This window comes from Dunckerocampus dactyliophorus, chromosome 3 (assembly GCF_027744805.1).
Source record: "Dunckerocampus dactyliophorus isolate RoL2022-P2 chromosome 3, RoL_Ddac_1.1, whole genome shotgun sequence".
Classification (NCBI taxonomy): domain Eukaryota; kingdom Metazoa; phylum Chordata; class Actinopteri; order Syngnathiformes; family Syngnathidae; genus Dunckerocampus; species Dunckerocampus dactyliophorus.
In genome coordinates, this window is record NC_072821.1 from 32,127,348 (window position 1) to 32,147,405 (window position 20,058).

General features: G+C 39.6%; 1 protein-coding gene across 2 annotated transcripts in view; it reads right to left on the bottom strand.

The window, feature by feature from the left end:
* LOC129178115 (Golgi apparatus protein 1-like) overlaps positions 1-20,058 on the bottom strand; it is a 36,180-nt gene that overhangs the window by 9,064 nt on the left and 7,058 nt on the right. For both annotated transcript variants that reach the window (XM_054769955.1, XM_054769954.1), the window contains exons 4-19: positions 19,543-19,758; positions 19,245-19,448; positions 16,842-16,913; positions 16,519-16,705; positions 15,076-15,293; positions 12,494-12,615; positions 12,320-12,421; positions 10,160-10,313; positions 6,761-6,898; positions 6,470-6,556; positions 6,323-6,385; positions 3,966-4,079; positions 3,527-3,615; positions 379-496; positions 222-314; positions 12-149 (exon numbers count right to left, since the gene is read on the bottom strand). In XM_054769955.1, the coding sequence (XP_054625930.1) occupies positions 12-149; positions 222-314; positions 379-496; positions 3,527-3,615; positions 3,966-4,079; positions 6,323-6,385; positions 6,470-6,556; positions 6,761-6,898; positions 10,160-10,313; positions 12,320-12,421; positions 12,494-12,615; positions 15,076-15,293; positions 16,519-16,705; positions 16,842-16,913; positions 19,245-19,448; positions 19,543-19,758 (2,115 nt within the window). The remainder of the gene's footprint in view (positions 1-11; positions 150-221; positions 315-378; positions 497-3,526; positions 3,616-3,965; positions 4,080-6,322; positions 6,386-6,469; positions 6,557-6,760; positions 6,899-10,159; positions 10,314-12,319; positions 12,422-12,493; positions 12,616-15,075; positions 15,294-16,518; positions 16,706-16,841; positions 16,914-19,244; positions 19,449-19,542; positions 19,759-20,058) is intronic.

The following is a 20,058-nucleotide window of genomic DNA, read 5'->3' on the forward strand; positions in this document are numbered from 1 at the left end:
TCTCCTGGCACCTTAATCATCTGCTTGCAGACTCTCATCAACTGGTAGTCGAGCTCGGGGTCTGTCATCTCGGCCTCCTGCAGCCGGAAGATCCGCTGGTGGCAGCGCTGACTGAGCTGCTTCTTCTGCTCCTTCAGACACTCGATCATCTGAGGACGGTGAGGAGCGGGAGATTGAAAGAGTGAGAGGTGCGCGATGCTGCCGTCCTTAGCAAACCTTACCTGAGCGTTGCCAAAAGCTATGTTGGGACACAGGCGAGTGATGTCAGACTTGCAGGGCTCGTACAACTCTGGTTCCAACCTGATGTCCTCCGACTAGCAAGACATATTTGACATCAGTTTCTACATCCATTTCCGAGACCTGCACAGATGTATCTACCATCTCCAGCTCCTCTACCCGCAGTTGTTTACGACATTTGAGGGACACCCGCTGCTCTTTGGCCTCATGCAGCGTGTCGTTCCTGACGGTGGTACTCAGGCAGATGACCACATCCACCCTGAATCCAGACAGGACATCATTATTGACGTTCAATGCTTATTTAAGACAGTTAAGTTGGTTATGCTTTGTTTATTTCGAACGTGCAGCAAAATGTTACATATTTATTGAGCTACATCACAAACAAACACTGCCATTTTACTCAAGCACTTCCACCTCATTGATCACCGACTTGCCCTGTTCGGCGAGGCTCGCTGGCTATCATTCACCAGCTCGCGGGAAGAGCAATCGCATTCATTAATTGCCATCTTGTTCACTTTTTTGCCTTACTATTCATTTTTATTACCGTATTTTCCGGACTATAGTCGCACTTTTTCTCATGGTTTGGCTGGTCCTGCGACTTGTACTCCGGAGTGACTTATATACTGTATGGTTTTTTTACACTGGCAGCCGCGAGAGGGCGCTCTAGGCTTGTGTGTCAGTATCTGCTACTCCGATCGCTCATGTACCACTGAAAATTTACAATGTAAACATCAACTGATAAAGACAACTAAGGGGGTATCCACACGGAAATGTTTTCATGTCAAAACGGCATATTATTTTATCAGCCTCTCATCCACAAGGGAACGGCCTTCTGGCAATACGAGAACGATGACGTCGCCGACCCACCACCGCCTCGTCGCCGTCAAGTGACCAGAAGTGAGCTTTGACGACAAGCCAACATAATATCTCAATATTCTGAAGGACTTGACTCACCTCAGTCAACATTCTCCTGCTATTTTGTTGTCTTATGCTCCATAATGACTCGCAGAAGTAATTCCACTTCTCGCAAGCGAAAGACGACGGACTTATGCGCATCCGTTCTTTTTTCTTCTATGGTTTGGAGTGTCATGTGTTTCCGTCTGCGTGCCTGTTCACAGCGACTACTTATAAAGACAGCTGAGAAAGACGAAACACAAATGGCCCCAAAAAGAAAATCATATTCTGCAGATTACAAGCTGCGACTAGTGAAATTTGCAGCCGAAAACGGTCATCAAGCAGCAGAAAGAAAGATTGGAGTGAACGAGGAACTTGTCAGGGACTGGCGACAAGCGGAGGATACTCAACTGCAATGAAGAAAACAAAAAGAGCTAATCGCGGGCTAAAAGCTAGATGGCCACAGCGAGAGGAACAAGTTCAGAAACTGGGGCTTGAACAACGTGTTCCCGGGAGAGACTTGTCAACAGTGCAGTTACGTCTCCACGCCCAGGTAGGCACCAAGGCGATGAATATGGATGACTTTGCGGGTTGTTTAGGCTATAGTTATCTGAATAACTGTTAATATGTCACGTTAACATACCACTTATTCACGTTACGTTAACAGGGACCAATTTAGCTTATTGTTCTCCATATTATTGTTATTTCCATAACTTTCAAAATGTAATATCTGTTCTTGCTCTCTGATTTTACAAAATAAATTTCCCCCCCCAAAAAATACGACTTACAGTCCGGTGAGACTTATATAAGTTTTTTATCCTCTTCATTGCGCATTTTTGACCGGTGCGACTGATACTCCGGAGCGACGTATAGTCCGGAAAATACGGTAAGTCCCCCGTCAACTGTCCTTCCAGACCAGGTGGAGGTTTATTTACAGCAGAACAAGACAATGAGGAGTATAATAATAATAACAATAATAATACAAGAGTTGAATTTCTAAAACGTAAACACATGGCCCTGAACATAGTGTGTGTATGTGTGTGTGTGTGTGTGTGTGTGTGTGTGCGTGTGTGAGAAAAAAAACGTCCCAAACAACTGCCGTCTCAATTCTAAGCAAGGATTACCTAGATTAACATTTTTTGCATCATCGTGCAGCCCTAATTAAAGTACAGTAATCCCTGGCCACTTCGGCCTTCGAATTTTGCGGCTTCATCATATCACTGTTTCTCAAAAGTATATGGGTGCTGTTTTGTGGCTGAATACGGCCTATTACTAGTCAAAAAATATGCGTATGTGAGCAAATGTTACATATGTTTTGCCTAAATTACACATTTCCAAGCATAAAAATGGCTAAATGAACTGAAATACAAACGTAAAGCATTCAGAAGATGCATTCAAAGGGGTTGTGATGATATGTAGTATTCTACACTGGTCACTAGGTGTCAGTATTGTTACTGTAATGTTCGGTAAGACACACAAAGCTTTTGCTGCAGATTTGATGAACCTCACAACAGGCACAACCCCGAACATGGGCTACTGTTGCGGCTGTAACCCATGCCAAGCTAAAACTCAACTCTGAACCCCCGACGCCGCTTCCTGTCCACACTGCACTAAGGTCCTCTAGCACTGGAACACATTTATTATGTCTTATAAATGTCTTATTTTCTGTTATTATATCTACTATATTGGGTAGATACGGTGTAAAGGTGACTGTAGGTGTGTTATTTCATGTCTAGAGGACTCTACTAATGTTAACAACTATATTTAGAAGGCTGTAAATAGGTTTCCTACGCTCTAACTACAAAAATATTCCCTTTACAAATAAGGAATCCTACTCCACGGAAATGATCACAGATTAACCGATGAACTGCGATAAACGAGGGATTACTGTACATCACATATTTTTAATTTGAATTATTATGAAGTGAAGTATTTTGTTCACTTCCTGTGTTTAACATGAACCAGTTTACCCTTTTTTTTAAAATTAGTAACAGAAAATGATTAAAAAAAAGTTAGCAATGTTAATAGATAAAGTTAATACATTTAATAGGGTTTGTAGCTAGCTTGTCAAAAATTTAAAAAATGAATCAAAAAATACATAACAAAAAAGAAAAACATGGGAAAACTAAATTTGTAAATAATATGTACACTGTAAATAATAACGTAAATGAATACATAAATAATGAATACAGGTAAAAGTTGAAAGAAACGGCAACAGATAAGTACAGAACATATGATAAACAACAGACAGAATAAATAGTAGGTGCAGGAGCAAACCAGGCATGAACATTGCATAATGAATAAATAATAAATACCTTCTCAAGACAGAGAACGGGGTAACTCAGAAATCCAAAACTCTCTTTAGGCTTTGGGATGAAAAGATTCTTGAACTTACTTCTTTTTGATGTTTGGGCACAAGCGAAGAACATCCTCCTTGCAAGCCATCTTGAATTTATATGAGAAGCGGAAATCCTTCATCTGAATCTTCACATTGAGGACAAGGCGACACCGTTAGACAATCCTCATCAGTGCTCAGTATTCTGAGTATTATGTAACTAGTTGATTTATTTTCCAAACAAAACTTAAAAATAACATTTTGAAAAAGAAGAACACCCCTGTCAGAGCTCTGCAGTTCATTTCCAATTTATATTCCATCAAAAAGTGCAAGCATTTAATTACATACATTAAAAATATATCATAATTAATACATTAAATGATAAATACATTAAATAAATTAAAAAGAAAACATTCAAAAAGAACACAACAGTCCTAAAACATGCAGCATGCACTGATTAAAACAAGGCGTGCCATGCAAAACAAGGCAGAAAACCTACCAGCTGGAAGTGTGTCACACCAACCGAACACTTGTCGTTCATTTCCTTTTGATGTTTGTTCTGAACCAAACACTCCATGAGATCACCAGTGTCGATTTGGTTGTCTGCCAAATCCTAGGCACACACACACACACACACACACACACACACAATAAAATGTTTACCATCCTCTACACCAGAGGTGTCCAAACCACATGAGGGCCACATACTGAAAAACGAAAGGATGCAACTTTGCTACTTTGCCATTTCTAAACCAACAAAGCTTAACAGGTTGTGAATTATCTCACCGCAGGCACAATAATCCCTAACATGGGCTACTGTTGTGGCTGTAACCCACGCCAAGCTAAAACCCCTCTCCAAAGGAACACATTCACAACAACACACACGAGCATGAGTCTTATTTATGTCTTAAATGGCTTATTTTCTCTTATTATGTCTACTATATTGGATAATAAAGGTGACTATATGGGTGTTATTTCATGTCTAAAGAGCTCTAATAATGTAAAGAAAAACGTATTTAGAAGGTCGTACACAGGTTTTTTTATGCTCTGACTACAAAATTATTCAATCCTACTTAGCACAGTCGGGTCTAGAACCAATTCACTGAGATAAACAAGCTGTTTCTGTACATGCGTTCATGCTGAGTCACCAAAGGTGTCCCAAGGGCCAGAAAAGGTCGCTGGATTTGTCGCTGGTCGATCCTTTGAAAAACAGCATCTAGAGTGGTCTGAGTACCATAAATTCCGGTGGATAAGCCGCTACTTTGTCTTAAAACTTTGAATTCTGCGTCTTATACAGCGGTGCTGCTAATTTATGGCTAAATTCTAATCCTGTGACATCTCCTTTACTTCAGAACTACTACTAATTGTTTAAATACTGTGCCCCTCGCGAGTCAGTGAGGAAAGGGTAGCTCTTTCTTTGGCAGGAGCCAATCACGAGCTATCAGTGCACTTACAGTGCCTGTTGGAAATTGCAGGAGGTTATTACATGTAACAGTATAACAACATAACAGTCTGACTCACGATGTCAACTTCCTAAGAACACTTTAATAACAACACTAAATTCATCACACAGCAACTTAACTGGATACATAAACATGTACCGATACGAGTGTAAAATGAAAAAAATAACATCTTAAAGTTTTCCTATAAGACATTGTGTCTTATGGCATTCATTGGGGCGCTGCAATGACGTCAGCCTCCCTCTGGGCTCTGGGTCCTCTGCCTCCATCTGGTGGACAGAGGCAGCATTGCAGTGCCATCCACCACTTTCTATGCTCCTCCAATGAAATGGTTTTCTCAAACAAAATGCATTATGGGAAACTTTTAAAATGTTTCCATTTTTAGATCGTATTGGTACATGTTTGTATGTTTCTGAGGTATAACTTTTGAGTGTGGCGAGTTTGTTCTGTGGTGAATTTAATGTTGTAATGAAACCGTGAGTCAGACTGTTGAGTAATTGAGTAACGACCTGCAATTTCCAATAGGTTGACAAGCTCGTCATGAGTTTTTTCATAGCTCATTATTGGCTCCTGAGCGGACTGGTCTTCACAGACTTGTGCGTGCCACAATATGCCATTTTATGATGTGGACACGTGTGGCTTTGCATGTACAAATGCCTTTTTTTCCTCTAAATTTAGTGAGTGCAGCTCATACCAAGGAATTTACCGTACTTGCTTTACGTATATAGAGACAAAGTCCCTAAGTTGGCAACACAGATCCAACCTGCTATGTCTTCGCCGAAAAAGGTGTGTTAAGAGGCAGAGTTATAACGCCATCTACTCTAAGCCGTTGGAATGACAAACTAGACTCAGTACCTTTATAATGGCTTTATGAGCAAGGGTGAACAGGTAGTGCCAAATCTATGTATCAAAATGGAGGAGGCCTGTCTCGATAACAAATTTTGCTGGATGATAATTGTCCCACAAATTATTATACTTCGGGAATCACAGCAGCTGAAACGTAAGTTCCACCCTTTTTGTATAATTTATTTCATTGTCTTTGTTACAAACTTTTTCATGTTAAAAAAAAAAAACAGGCTGAAATTGACATCAGGACGTGTTTTATACACGGTGGGCACGAAAAAAGTATTGGATCGTGTAGCACACAACACACACAACTAGCAAGTAGTGCACTCGCTAGCGCGCAGCAAAAAGACTGATTGGGTGACAGGAGGGCTCACTCACTCCGTTCATTCCACTATAAAACCAACACGTCCGGGTGCTGAGACAGATACAAGGAGTGAACCCTCTTGTCATCCAAAGCTGTGACCCGAGGGGAAACCCTGTCACTCTGATTTTTCTCAGCTTCTTCACAAGCGTGCAGGTGGTGTTTGTGTTTGTGTGTGGATATTCTTACCCGGCAGTGGGCCTGGATCATGGGCTCACACGCTCTGATTAGCAGCGCATCTATTTGGATGTCCTGAATCAGACAACAACATGAAAAGAGCTGAACGTATGATTTCACAACATGATTCATGAAGTCATAACATTGTTAACCTCTGACCTCTGATTCTAACTCCGTCAGGTTGCCCACGACATCCCTGCAGGCAGACACCAGGTCCTCCAAATGCTCCTGCAGACACTCCAACTCCTGTAACAAACACCAATCAACCCTTTACTCAATGCCCTTGAGCTTGAATGTAAAAGTTTCCAGATGCTTTCTCGTGCTATTGAATGGCAAAGTGTCTCCGAACTTTTGACCGGTACTGTTATGTTCAGTAAACATTTGAAAGAATTGAACAAACTGCACATGGTAAACAGTGCAGATTATGTCACCATCAGTCCAGTATCTGACCTGTCCCGTGTCTGTCTTCTCGCTGCACCACTTCCCAAGGTCCGTCATGCAGCGCTTCTGCAGCTCAGGGTCCAGCTTCACATCCAGCGCCCTCTGGTGGAGAATCCGCTGAACCTCCATTTTGCAGTCCCTAGATAACTGCAAACACACACGACACAAGTTTAAACAAAGGACACCAAATAAAGCAGTTGCCCTAAGAGTGTCAACCATGAGTAGGACACTACGACTTACACTCAAAATGATTCAACCTTTATTTATTTGCAAAGTGCATAAACTTGCAGTTCTTTGCGATAAACAAAAAAATGGATTATCTTTTTCTATTCCAACTTTGTACACTTTGAAAATAAATGTAATTTAAATTTGTACAGTTTGGAGTGCAACTGTTTAACCAATAGGACATAGCATATACCAGGGGAGCCGAGACTTTTTCCAGCGAGGGCCATCATTATATATACTTCAAGAAAAAAATGCATCTCAGCTTTATTTTCCCAATTTTTGTTGTTTTTTTTCCCAAATATTTCACCTTTCTTCTTAAATAATCATCGCAAATTTTCTTCCCATAATATGATCACTTTATTCCCATCATATTTTTACTTTATTCCCGTAATATTATGACGTATTATCATGCTATTATCCACAGCACAAAAATTCCCACTTTTCCTAACATGCCCGTTTTTCCCCAAATGCTGAATGCCTTTGATCTAATAACATCAAAGACATTCATCAACTACTTCCACACTTCTCAACAGATTCCAACCATTCCACCATCAAACCACTGAATCAATAATTTAGGACATTTGTGCTATTATTCATATTTCACTTTTCTCGATATGCCCATTTTTCCAGAATGCTGAATGCTTTTGATCTGATTAGATCAAAGGCATTTGATGCTTTTATCCATTTGATATTTGTGCTGTTATCCATATTACAGCAATTCCCATTTTTACCGATATTTCAATTTTTCCGGAATTATCTTAGTGCTATCATTCATACATCCGTTTAAAATTTTGCCAGGTTTCCGCGCCGTTTCATCTTGCTTTCGCCTCTTCTGCTTCGACACTTGTTTGCTTTAACATACATACATATACTTTGTCTTTCATGATGTCATATTCTTGAATACTCTTATACCGTACATCACATATAATTTGTATTCCTTTTAGTCCTTCATTTCCTTTTATTATTAGTTTTTTTGCTCACTTTTGTTTTTCCCCCACCTTATCAGGCTCGGGCATTCACAGGCAATGTCTCCAGACATTGTAATCATCTAGTATTATTATAACGTGTTACAAGTTTATTCTTGTAAAATTGCAACTTTTTTTCCCATTACAATAAAACTTTTCCTGATAATATTTTGACTTTATTATCGTGAGATTACAGCTGTTTTTTTCCATTCATGTTGCTGCTTTTTTTTAATGTTCCAACCATTTCAATGTTATTCTTCAATATTTTCTTCTCATAATGTTATGACTTTATGTGATAATATATTCTAAAAATAAAATTAATTCATTATGTGATTACATATGACACTAATTTGCTTAGTCACTTATAACACAACACTAAATGTTGCATAAATTGGCTTGGTTTCATCTTTTTTTCTTTAATATTTAAACTTTTTGTTCTTAAAATTAGTTTTTTTTTCTGAAAAATTGCAACTTTTTCTGTAAATATTTTGACGTGACTAGTTTCTCATAAAAACATCTTCTTTCTTTAATATTTCAACTTTATGCTCCAAAAATGATGTTATTTTTTTCTCATAATATTACGACCTCATTCTCCCCAAATTTTTTCTCTTAATATTTTCACTTTATTCTTGAAAAATAAGGCAAATTTTTCAATTTTTGCTGCTCAAAAATAAAAAAAAAACAGCTGTAGCTGCAAATGGCCACCTCATTTACTTTGGACAACCCTGGCCTATAAAAACAATATACAGCAGGGGTGTCCAAAATATCTGTCCTTGATATATTCTAAAAATAAAATTAATTCATTACGTGATTACATATTAGACTAATTTGCTTAGTCACCTAAAATTAGCATACATTGGCCTGGTTTTACCATCTTTAATGCACAAAATGTCTCAAAGTAGCACCCCCACATCCTTCAATTGTTCTCGTTGGAAAAAGATAGGACGCCCCAGATATTCAGTGCACTACACAGTATTGTGCTATGTCATACTTGTTGAAATATTTGACTTACATTTGTGTTGGACTCCACTGGAAATTTCAATAAATCAAATAAATTAAATAAACAAACAGTGCCATCACTCCTTCAATGCCCATAATGCCATCGTGGTGAAAAATCATAATGAGTATTACAGTTTGTCTACCAAACAGTAAAATCAATTTCCTCTTGAACAATAAAATGTGATTAGAGCAAACCATGTCATGCCAGATGTAACATGGAAAATTACCCAAGTAAATTAACTCATTCAATCCCAGCCATTTTTCAAAAGTCAACCCCTGAAGTACCGGCCATTTTAGACGATTTTGATCGATCTTTCAAAGCACACAGAATATTGTGTTCTATGAGGATATAAACATGGAACGTACCAAAAGAAAGATTAGACTCCCGTCTTTGTCAGAAAAAAAAGTTTGCTTCTAGATTTTTCCGTTCTTTAGTAATCAGCAGTAGAACATAGGTCAGTTTCAGGAAAATATCAGTTCCTGACTAGAAAAGGGAGGAAACCAGCTTTTTGACACAAATATTTTTTTGCTTTTGTGACAGTTCAAATATCTAAACAACTAAACAACACAAAAAGGGGGTGTCTTACATCAAAATATTATTTACTAACATGACAACATGAAGTATTTGCAATTTTCACATTTGGAACTGAGCTATGTGTGTGCGGGCGTGTGCGTATGCACGCGTTACAATTTCCCTACAACGCGTAACCTTCTGCACGCTACACTCTTCCACGCTCTCTCACTTCCTCCTTCCTGTCATGTGTGATTTTCTGTTCACTTGATCTCTGCCGAGCTCTTATCAAATGCTCTTCTGCCACCTTGTGGTCGTTTTTATGGTTTAAAAGTGCCCTGAAGTGAAATGCATTAGCGGAGAGTTGCGTCATCGCCTCCTTTTGCCTCATAAAAACATAAAAGATGTATAAATACGTTGTTGGGATCAGGCGTTCTGGATTATAAAAACATATCAAATACGTCTTTGGTACTGAATGAGTTAAAATATCACTCCATCCCTGATTCACCATCATCAGTCCTATTTTTCATCCATCAACAGAAATCATATTGAGATTGGCAGGGAATGTTGACTACTTACCTGTTCATCTGGGTCCACCTGTTCAATTAAAAAAAACGAAACACTTCCTGATTCTTCAGTCAGACAGAGAACGCCAAATTCATCAAATAAAACAAAGAATGCAGATCCGAGTTTACGGCGTCATCGTACCCGGCGGCCCTGCTCCTCTGTGCGGTAGGCGTGGCGATACAGGCAGGAGAAGACGGCGCCTGGCGGCATCAGCTCACTGGTCTCATTCCACCCGTGTGTGTGGCACAGTCGGGCAGCATCTCCTTGACATTTCTTATAGAGAATCGGGTCCAATCTGGGAGACAAACGTATTTTTTATCATGTCACTAAGCAGCGTGGTGATGCAAATACAGTAGATACCTGCTTTTTATGGGAGTTACCTTCCGGGCAAAAGAAACGCCAGTAATGTCTATTTTTAACACACGGCTCGTCTCTGACTGTTCCCAAAGACATGATGTGGCAGCGAGACACCACAAAGATACCACCTTCCTGTTTTGCCATGAGTTATTTCCTGAATTCGATAGTGTTTTTCACCTCAATAACCCAAAATGGAGTCAAAGAAAGTTGCAAGTGCCAGCATTTTGATAAAGAAGGTGAGAAACAATACGTATTGAATTCAAGGGATAACTCATGACAAAACGTGAAGATGGTGTCTGTGTGGTGTCTCGCTGGCACATCGTGTCTTTGGGAACACTCGCGTCTTCAGTGAAGGTAAACGTAACCTTAAATGTTCATTTATCCCTGGCATGCATGTAAAACTATAACTGTAAAACTATAAAAACGTGTTTTGTGTTAACATTTTTGAGAGTCAACATCGATAGGTTGCCAGTTGCCATTTTGTTAGCAAGCTATGTTAACAAGGACGTTTGGGATAAAAACACATTAAGAGCACAGTTAGACTTACTCGGTGTATTAATAAAACAACAAGATTTACTGGATACGACAATATTGTACGCTAACTAGAAAATGTACGCAAAACGAGCTACAAGTGTGACATAAATTTTCGTTGTTAACCGAAAAACGTGCTAACCCGAGCAGACGCTAACTGAGGTTCCACTGCATTGCATTTTAAGCACAACAGGCTTTATATGGATGTGTTTTTTTCTAGCATTTTTAATGATGAAGACATTAAACTTTATTCAGCAGACAACAAAAGGTAGCATGGCGGATGGCAACGGACAAGCCGGCAAACAAGAAATAATTAAGCCACCATTGCAGTCCAGTGTGTGGAAACACTTTGGCTTTTGTAAAGAGGAAGACGTTCGAAATAAGTCACTCGCTTTTGTGGGATATGTAGGAGTCAAGTAAAATACCACGGCAACCCGACAAATATCTCCAACCACCTACTCATGCGCGATGGGATTTCACACGCTGATCATCCGGGCACCTCTCATTCCCGTTGAAGACATGCGACCCAACAGTGTGGTTGAAAATCCGGGATTCTGTGAAATGAGTCATACATTGGAGCCACGGTACCCTTCGGAGCTGACCACACTTCTCAGAAAAGTTTTCCCTGCATTGTACGAAAGTACTAAGAATGATGCGAAGCTATCGCTCTCTCAAGCTGAATGAGTAGCGATAACGACGGATGGCTGGACGTCATGCTCAAATCACGGGTATGTGACCTCCATTCACATTGATATCAATATTGTATTATTTTTATGTTGAAAAACAAAAGCAGAAGCAGCAGGTAACCCTACTGTTGAAATGTTGGTTGCACTTACTGTACTTTTATTGAAAATGTATTGAACATTGAAAATGAGAGCAAAAAAGGTTAACCTGTTAATTCAACCTGAAGTGTTGGTTGCACTGTATTCAAATAAAATGTGAATGCGTTTGCCATTAATTGCTGTTGACTTGTTTGTTTATATCTAAAATGAATTTATAACTAATTCCCTTACAAAAAAAAGAACGGGAATCTAGGAAACTTCACCTGAGCTGTCCAGTGTCCAGGTATTTATTTCACAGTCACACTGTTTGAATTTTTGGCTAGAACGCTTCTGAATCAATAGTGGCTGAATCGTTTCGGATCATATTGTTTTAAATGAATCAATATCGTCCCTATCGTCCTCATGATACGAATTGAATCATTATTAAAACGAATCGTTACACCCCTACTGATCACGTACTTTGCCACGGAAATCGTGTCTTCAAACAACTTCCGATTGTTTTTTTGAGTGTTAAAAAGTAAACACAACGGCGAAGAATATCAAAGTGGCCACCAGCATCCTTTCAATTTTCTGTAACCGGCTTTTGGACATCACAAGTCAAGCCACAGGAGAGTGAAGCAGGTACACTCACTTCCAGTCCCTGGATATGAAATACTGCAGCTCCAACAACCGATGCTCACAGTCCTCCACCATCTTCTCCGTGTACAGATGCTCCATCAGACAAGACAAGATCCTACGCACACACAACGGGTGGTTCAGACAAGTTGTCATATTTCAGAAATGTAGTGCATGCATGTGCCCTCACATTGGGTCTCCATTTCGGATATGCTTGCAGGCTGTCTGGATGACGGATTCACAGGCCTCATTCAGCGCTCTGTCAATCCTGTAGTCGGCCCCGGGGTCGGCAGACTGGATTAAAGTCTGAAGCTGGGGTGGAAGAATAATTCATGAGAAGAACTGACCCGATACCACTTTTTCATGTACTGCAACGTTACTGCTGATAGGTAGGCTTTTGAATTGGATCAAACTGGGTTATGTATTTTCTGATTTTGTATTTCTGATCCAGTAAATTTGGCCAGTATCAGACCGATACCAATCCTGAGTATCGGATCGTACCATCTCTAATAACAACTCGTATCACAACTCCCTCATTCATTTAGTTAGTAGGGGTGTCCCAATCCAATATTGATATCGGTCCGATGTCAGCCAAAAAAAACAGCATCGGCCTGCATGTAAAACCTCTGCTATTTGTACTCCAATGCTAGTCAATTCCAGACTCCGCACCAGTACTTCTATCCAGCAGCAGCACTTCTATTCAGCCTGCAGAGCCCATGTGATCACAACAACAGCGCGTGCTGGTGTGTTTAGCAAGGAGTAGGCGTGATGTCAGTCGTGTGGCTGTGTTTTTCGTTGAAGTCTAAAAAAGACGTCGCAGCTGACTGCAAAACTTGCCATGCACAAGTTTCCCGTGGTGGCACAGAACCGGGGGAAGTTTAACACGACCAACCTCATCGCGCATTTGAAGGATTTTCGCAACACCACGGCTTCTTAAAACATCCATCGCTGTTTGACACTTTTGCAAAGCGTGAGAAACTCCCGCTGGACAGCAAAAAGTCATGGGCTGTAACAGAAAAGAGCCGGCCCCTGTCAGGGGTGAGTGATGTCGTGTTTATAACGCTTCTTTGAGCATGTCTTTGAGCATTCTACATTATGCCTATTGTGGATGAAACTATAAACAAGATGCATCAAGAAGTAAATGGGTGAATTTTTCTTATACCTACTATTGCTGACTATTGTTCTCTGTTTGAGTAATATAACTCGATCAAGCCTTTCCTAACATTCCACTCAACTAAACCTAAAAGTTTGTATGATCTGTGCTGATATCAGCATCGGTATTGCTAGATATTTAAGGCTGCAATCGGAATCGAATCCAAAGTGAAAAAGTTGTATCGGGACACCCCCATTAGTTTCATTGCCATTTCTTTCCTGCTTGTCCTCAATAGGGTCATGGGTGAGTTGGAGGCTATCCCAGCTGTCTTCAGGCGAGCAGCAGGGTACCTCCTGGACTGGTCACCAGTTAGTTTCTACCACAGGGTTTGTTATCATACACAAATTCCGGACTATTGCTGCACCCACCAAATCTCAAGAAAAGAATAATTTTGTACATACACAAGTCGCAGGTATCCATGTTGTAACATGGAATATTTCCATGGAAAGATACACTATAAACCTTGCAATCCTATCCACACTCGGTGTTCACAGTGTCACTTGTTAACGCGTTACTCGTTAACATCTCCTCTACTCCATTCATTTTCAATGGAACCTGCGCTATTGGGCGATTATCGCGTTACAGTCCAGCCAAGCAACACGCAAAATTCGTTCATGTGAATGTTTGTGTTCGTGAGTGTCATCGTGCACACAGAAAGTTCCCAGTTCCCAGAAAGTTTAAAAATTTGTCATCGCTGTCACACAGAGGAGGACCAATCACTGGGAGTTTCATTGATCGACCTATGAGCGGACAGGATGCTAATCAATACGCTATACTTGCCGAGTCAGATTTCCTATTCTAAAAAAGAATATAGAGATATAAGCAAAAAAGCAGCGGCATGGGAACTCTTTGGTGCCAGAGTAAACATAGCGGGTAAGCTTACATTGACTTACATAGACATTTACCTAAGTTCATCTTCAATGCTAGCAAGATCCGGTACTAGCAAGAGTACTCGATCAACACCGGCCGCTTTTCCTCCTCTGGACTACTTTGATACACCCCCTCCACATCTGACAGCCAATCAAAACCGTGGGAGACTCGTACAATTCGCTCTGGATGTGAACAGGTTGCTCACGGGTGTTGTTGGTCACAGCCGCTCGTCGTTTCCCGTGTGCATGGTTTGCTACACGCTGGCAAAGAGTTTCGCCAATGGCAGTCGTTTGTCGCCTCCCGTGTGTGGCACCCATGACACCGGAGACACTTTTTTTCATCGGAGTCCAACAGCTGCTGCGGTCCAAGCAGATGCTGTAGTAATTCCACACTTGCTCAAACTTACTTAATTTGTCAGATCAAAATTGATCAGATTGCTGCATAAGGCTTCAAAACGTGATATTAGCGGCTACTTTACTACTCCAGTTCACTACTTTCTCAATTTGCACTCCTTGCAACATGGGAACTGCAGTTCTTTTAGACATAAATTGACTCCATCACTGTTTAAGATGCAGGATTCAAAGCGTTAAAGAATAGTCTGGAATTTACAGTATTTTATGATTATAATGGAATGCCTCACGTGCAGTGAAAACATGTAAATGTAAAACTTAAAAAGTAGATTTTGGACAGCATTTTTCCAGCCAGTGTCTCTGCATCCTCTGAAAAAATGTGTAAAGGCGGTGACTTACTGCACTCTGGCACACACTGTCGACAGTGGCACTGCGGTCATTGCGTCCGATCCTCATCAGGCAATGCAGAGTGCGACCTTTGCGGTGAAGGCCTGAGCAGTGAGTCTCAATCTCAGCCCTGCAGTGGAGCACAATCTCTGGACTTAGAGAGAAATCCTCCATCAGCATCCTCCGATAGTCCAGCATCTCCCCTTGGCATTCGCCGGTGACCGGACGACCTATGCAGCACACAAACCCTGATCAAACAAGGGATGCATGCAATCGTACAAATGCGTTGCAAGGGAGGGAGAGATAGGCTTATTGCAAGGAGGAAGTCACTATAATGACAGCGTTACACTGCCTCGTTATCACGATCCATTTCATAGGAGCAGATCCTTTCACACGTTCAAGGATACCATCTTAAGCTATCTTTATTACTTTAGGGGTGTGAAAAGTGCGGCCTGAGTGCCATTTGCGACCTGGAGCTATTTTTTTTTACTGGCCCGCAGCACATTTTAAAAATATAATTTAACAAGAAAACTAAAAAAAAAGCAAAAATGGAAAAATCTGCAGGAATTTTACAAGAACAAAGTCAACATACTAGGGAAAGAAGTTGTGATCTAATAATAAGAATTCTAGTTATTATAGTTAAGAAGAGTTATAGTTAGTAACGTTACAATATTATGAGACTATAATAATACTATATAATAATACTAACGTAATTATGACAAGAGAATTGACATGAATAAATTTGAAATAGTTGAAAAAAAAAAAACTTCAGAAATGGAAAAAAACTGAATAAAGTTGTATTCTAACTGAAAAAGTTGCAATTTTACGAGAATAAAGTTGAGGCTATTATGAGGAAAAATATAATTTTAGTCGCATAAGTTGAAATATCAGGGCCGCACGGGAAGACTTGGGTTCGATTCTCCCTTGGGCATTTCTGTGTGGAGTTTGCGTGCGTGGGTTTCCTCCCACATTCCAAAAACATGCATGTTAGGTTAATTGGCGACTCTAAATTGTCCATAGGTATGAATGTGAGTGTGAATGGTTGTTTGTCTATATGTGCCCTGTGATTGGCTGGCGACCAGTCCAGGGTGTACCCCGCCTGTCGTCCGAGGTCAGCTGGGATAGGCCCCAGAATGCCCCCACGACCATTGGTTGGGGAAACAATGATAATATTATGTGAATAAAGTCAAAATATAAATAGAATAAAGTCGTAATATTCCGATATGAAAATTTCTGGAAGTTATTCAAGAAGAAATTTGAAATATTTGAAAAAAAAAGCCCAAAAAACCCCCACCAAAAGTGGAAAAAAAGAGCAAATAGCTAAGTTCACACTAATAATACGCTTTTTCACCTATATTACAAAGCTGAGATGCAGTTTTTTCTTGAAATATATATAACTTCTTAGCATATCTACATGTTTTGCTTTGCAAAATATCAACGTGTGTAGGTTACCACCTCTGTGCACGGCGGCCTCCAAACACAGTAGCAGGTATGAGAGTCGGGCTTCGCGAGCTCGGGGCAGGTTGCTGTCGATGCTGCAGCGATGCTTCCTCAGGTCAAGCTTGCAGGCTTTAGCCAGAGAGTAACTGACCCTGTAGTCCTGTGAGATCAGCTTCTGGCGGGTAGTCAGTGCGTCTCTGCACTTTAGAGGGAAGTAAGGAAAATATTTTCTGTGAATCCCAAACATTAACCAAGTAGGAACAAGTAGGTACCACCTTGGGTCACGAGAAGTCTCATAAAGCAACAAACTAGCATTGGATGTGGAGCTGGATGCACACCTTTTCTGACATGGCCTCTTCAAACTTGTGGTTGAACAGACACTTGTAGACTTTTCCTTCCCCTGCTTGAATCTACATGAAAGAGAATGGAAATTGGTTCATCATCATCAGTATAAAAAAAATCACATCCTGCCCCCTAAACAGACTTTGATTGCTCAAGGATATTCATTGCTCACGGCACGTGAGTGAGAACATCAGGTGTGTCGCAGGAAATGATCCAATTTCACTTAATTGGTCCAAAAATGATGATTTATTTACCACAAACAATGTATCTTTGAGCTATATTAGGGCCAAAAGTTTTGTACTTAAAAAAACCTGAAAATTCATGTTTTGGTGTTGAATTTTGAAAAATACACGAGTGCATTCAAAGAAAAAATAAGCGCAAAATTTTTTTTCAGGTTAAATATAATTACAATTCACTCCTATGGAAGCCTGTTTCCACCACTGAAAGAAAAAAAATATCCCAATGGTAAGTCATAATTACGAGATAAAATGTCAAAATTATGAGAAACAGTCTAAATTATGAAATAACAAAGTCATAAAGCTGAGATAAATCAGAATTATGAGATGAAAAGTCATATTTATGACATAAGAAAGTCATAATTATGAGATAAAGAGTAGAAATTATGAGATGAAAAGTCATAATTAACAAATACAATGCCAAAATTATGAGATAAAGTTATAATTACGAGATACAAAGTCGAAATTATGAGACACAAACATGTGCCAAATGCCAACAGAGGAAGGCAGCCAATAAGGAACTTATAGTATATATACAGTAATCCCTCGTTTATTGTGATTAATTGGTTCCAGACCCAACTGTGAGACGTGAAGTTCGGTAAAGTAGAATTCCTTATTTGTGAATGGAATATTTTCGTAGCTATGGCATAGAAAACATGTTTACAATCTTCTATTTACAGCTTTTAACATGATTAGAGCCCTCTAGACATGAAATAACACCCCTATGGTCACCTTTACACTCCTATTACACAATATAGTAGACATATACAGAGAAAATAACACATAAGACAGAAATAACACTTGTAGTCACGTGTGTCACCGTTAATGTGTTCCGTGTGGAGAACAGGAAGTGACATCGGGGGGTCAGAGTTGAGTTTTAGGGGTTACAGCCACAACGGTAGCCTGTGTTATTATTATGATTATTGAGTTATTAAATGTTATGCCTATAAATGTTATGTAATTAACATATGCTTAAAAAAAACGTGATAGAATGAAGTCGCAAAATTTGAACCGCAATGTGACGAAGGACACCTCTACTACAAATAAAACAATCATTTCCACATATTATCATTTATTTTCATAGTTAGAGGATAGAAAACCTGTTTACAACTTTCTAACAATATTAGATTCTTCTAGACATAGAATTAACACCCCTATAGTCACCTTTACACTCATATTACCCAATATAGTAGATATAATCAAAGAACATAAGACATTTAAGGCATAAATAAGACTTGTGCTTGTGTGTATTTCAATAAATGTCTTCCAGACATGTGGACAGAAAGCGACGTTAGGGATTCAGAGTTGATTTTCAGCTGGAGTACCTCCTGTTATTATTAATATTATGATTATGACGATGATTATTATTATTGTGCCTGTTGTGAGATAATGCAAACCTGCAGCAATTGTTGACAGCTATCAAGTTTGATGCGTGTGTTACTGGTGGCACCTAGTGGCCAGTATAGACTACAATTTATCAGTTTAATCCCTTAAACTGTATTTTTATTTTAGTTAATTTTGCCATTTTTATGCTGGAAAATGCTTAACTTAGGCAAAAAAAATATGTAAAATCTGCTAAATATGTGTATTTTTTGACCGATAGTTAACCGCGAAACAGCGGCCATTTATCAACAAATTCATTCTTGAAAACTGAGATAGCGTGAGGGCACAATGTTCCAATTGTGAAGTGGAGAGGGACAACTGTACCGTTGTACTTACCTCCATTGTTTCACGCTCCTAAAAATATCATATTTATTTTTTATTCAAGAATCTCATTTATTGGCTAAGTTGTTTTATTATTTGTATTTTGTACTATTACATTACAAAAACGAACCAAACCATGACCTTGAAACAAAGGTATATACCAAACTCTAATTGCCCCTTTGGGGACAAATTAAGTTTTTTGAATTGAATTGAATTGTTACACCCCTGTAAAAATTGCACATGTTGGCAGGTCTGATATAGTGTTGGTATCTGTTACAATGTGTAGAGTTCTCGGCTGACTGACACAGAACTCTTGAATGTTTGAATATCGGTTGAAAAAAACCCAGTACTAATTTGTCGAGTTCACTCATTGAGTCAGATATCATTTCAAATGTTCACTGAATCTTGTAATTGTGATATACTGTAAATTTGTATTACTTTTCCAGAAACGCTCCTTACATTCTGGCAGAATCTCTCGCGGTCATCTCGGCAGGAGAAGTAGAGATGTCGGTCGAGGTGAAAGTCATCCGACGACAGCTCTGCCACTCGCAGAATCGCCCTTTGACACTCCTCTTTGATTGCGTGAACCCCATTTTGTTGCTCCGCCTCCCTCACAAGTGCCTTTTCCAGACAAGCGATTACCTCCCCCTGCGAGTGGATGTCCTGATGTTGCAACAACGGAGTAAACCAGACTCAATTAATAGCGGAAAAACCTAAAGAACCAATGCTCGGCTTCAGGATGATGTGTACAGGTCACCTTGTGTCCTATATTGATGCTGCCGCAGCGTAGGTTGTTAATATCTTCTTTGCATTTGTCCACAAAGCCGCAGATCAGTCGGTAGTCACTGAAGATAATACTGGTCATCTTGGTGATGTACTGGTTACACTGGTACTCGCTGATGTTGCCACGGTGATCGACCAGACAGGACACAAGGTAGCCCCTCCCACGCTCCTCCTCATTGCACTCCTTCAGCTATAGGTATTGAACACAAGAAGAAAAGTATGTAGGAACTAAAGTGATAAAGAAGGTGAGAAGAAGAAGGTTATCACACATCAGAAACAGCAACTGGACAAATAAGCATTTGTCTTGTCAAAAAAAAGTTTTCTCTTAAAATAGATCGTTTTTTTCTGTAGAAAACACATGTCATTCACCATAAGTCAGTAATAATTATACAGAAATAATGAATCACCATTAGAAAACCCACAATCTTTACATGTTTATTTCTTCATGCTTCACTGATCATGTTTTTTTTTTCTCAAGCGTTGAGATATT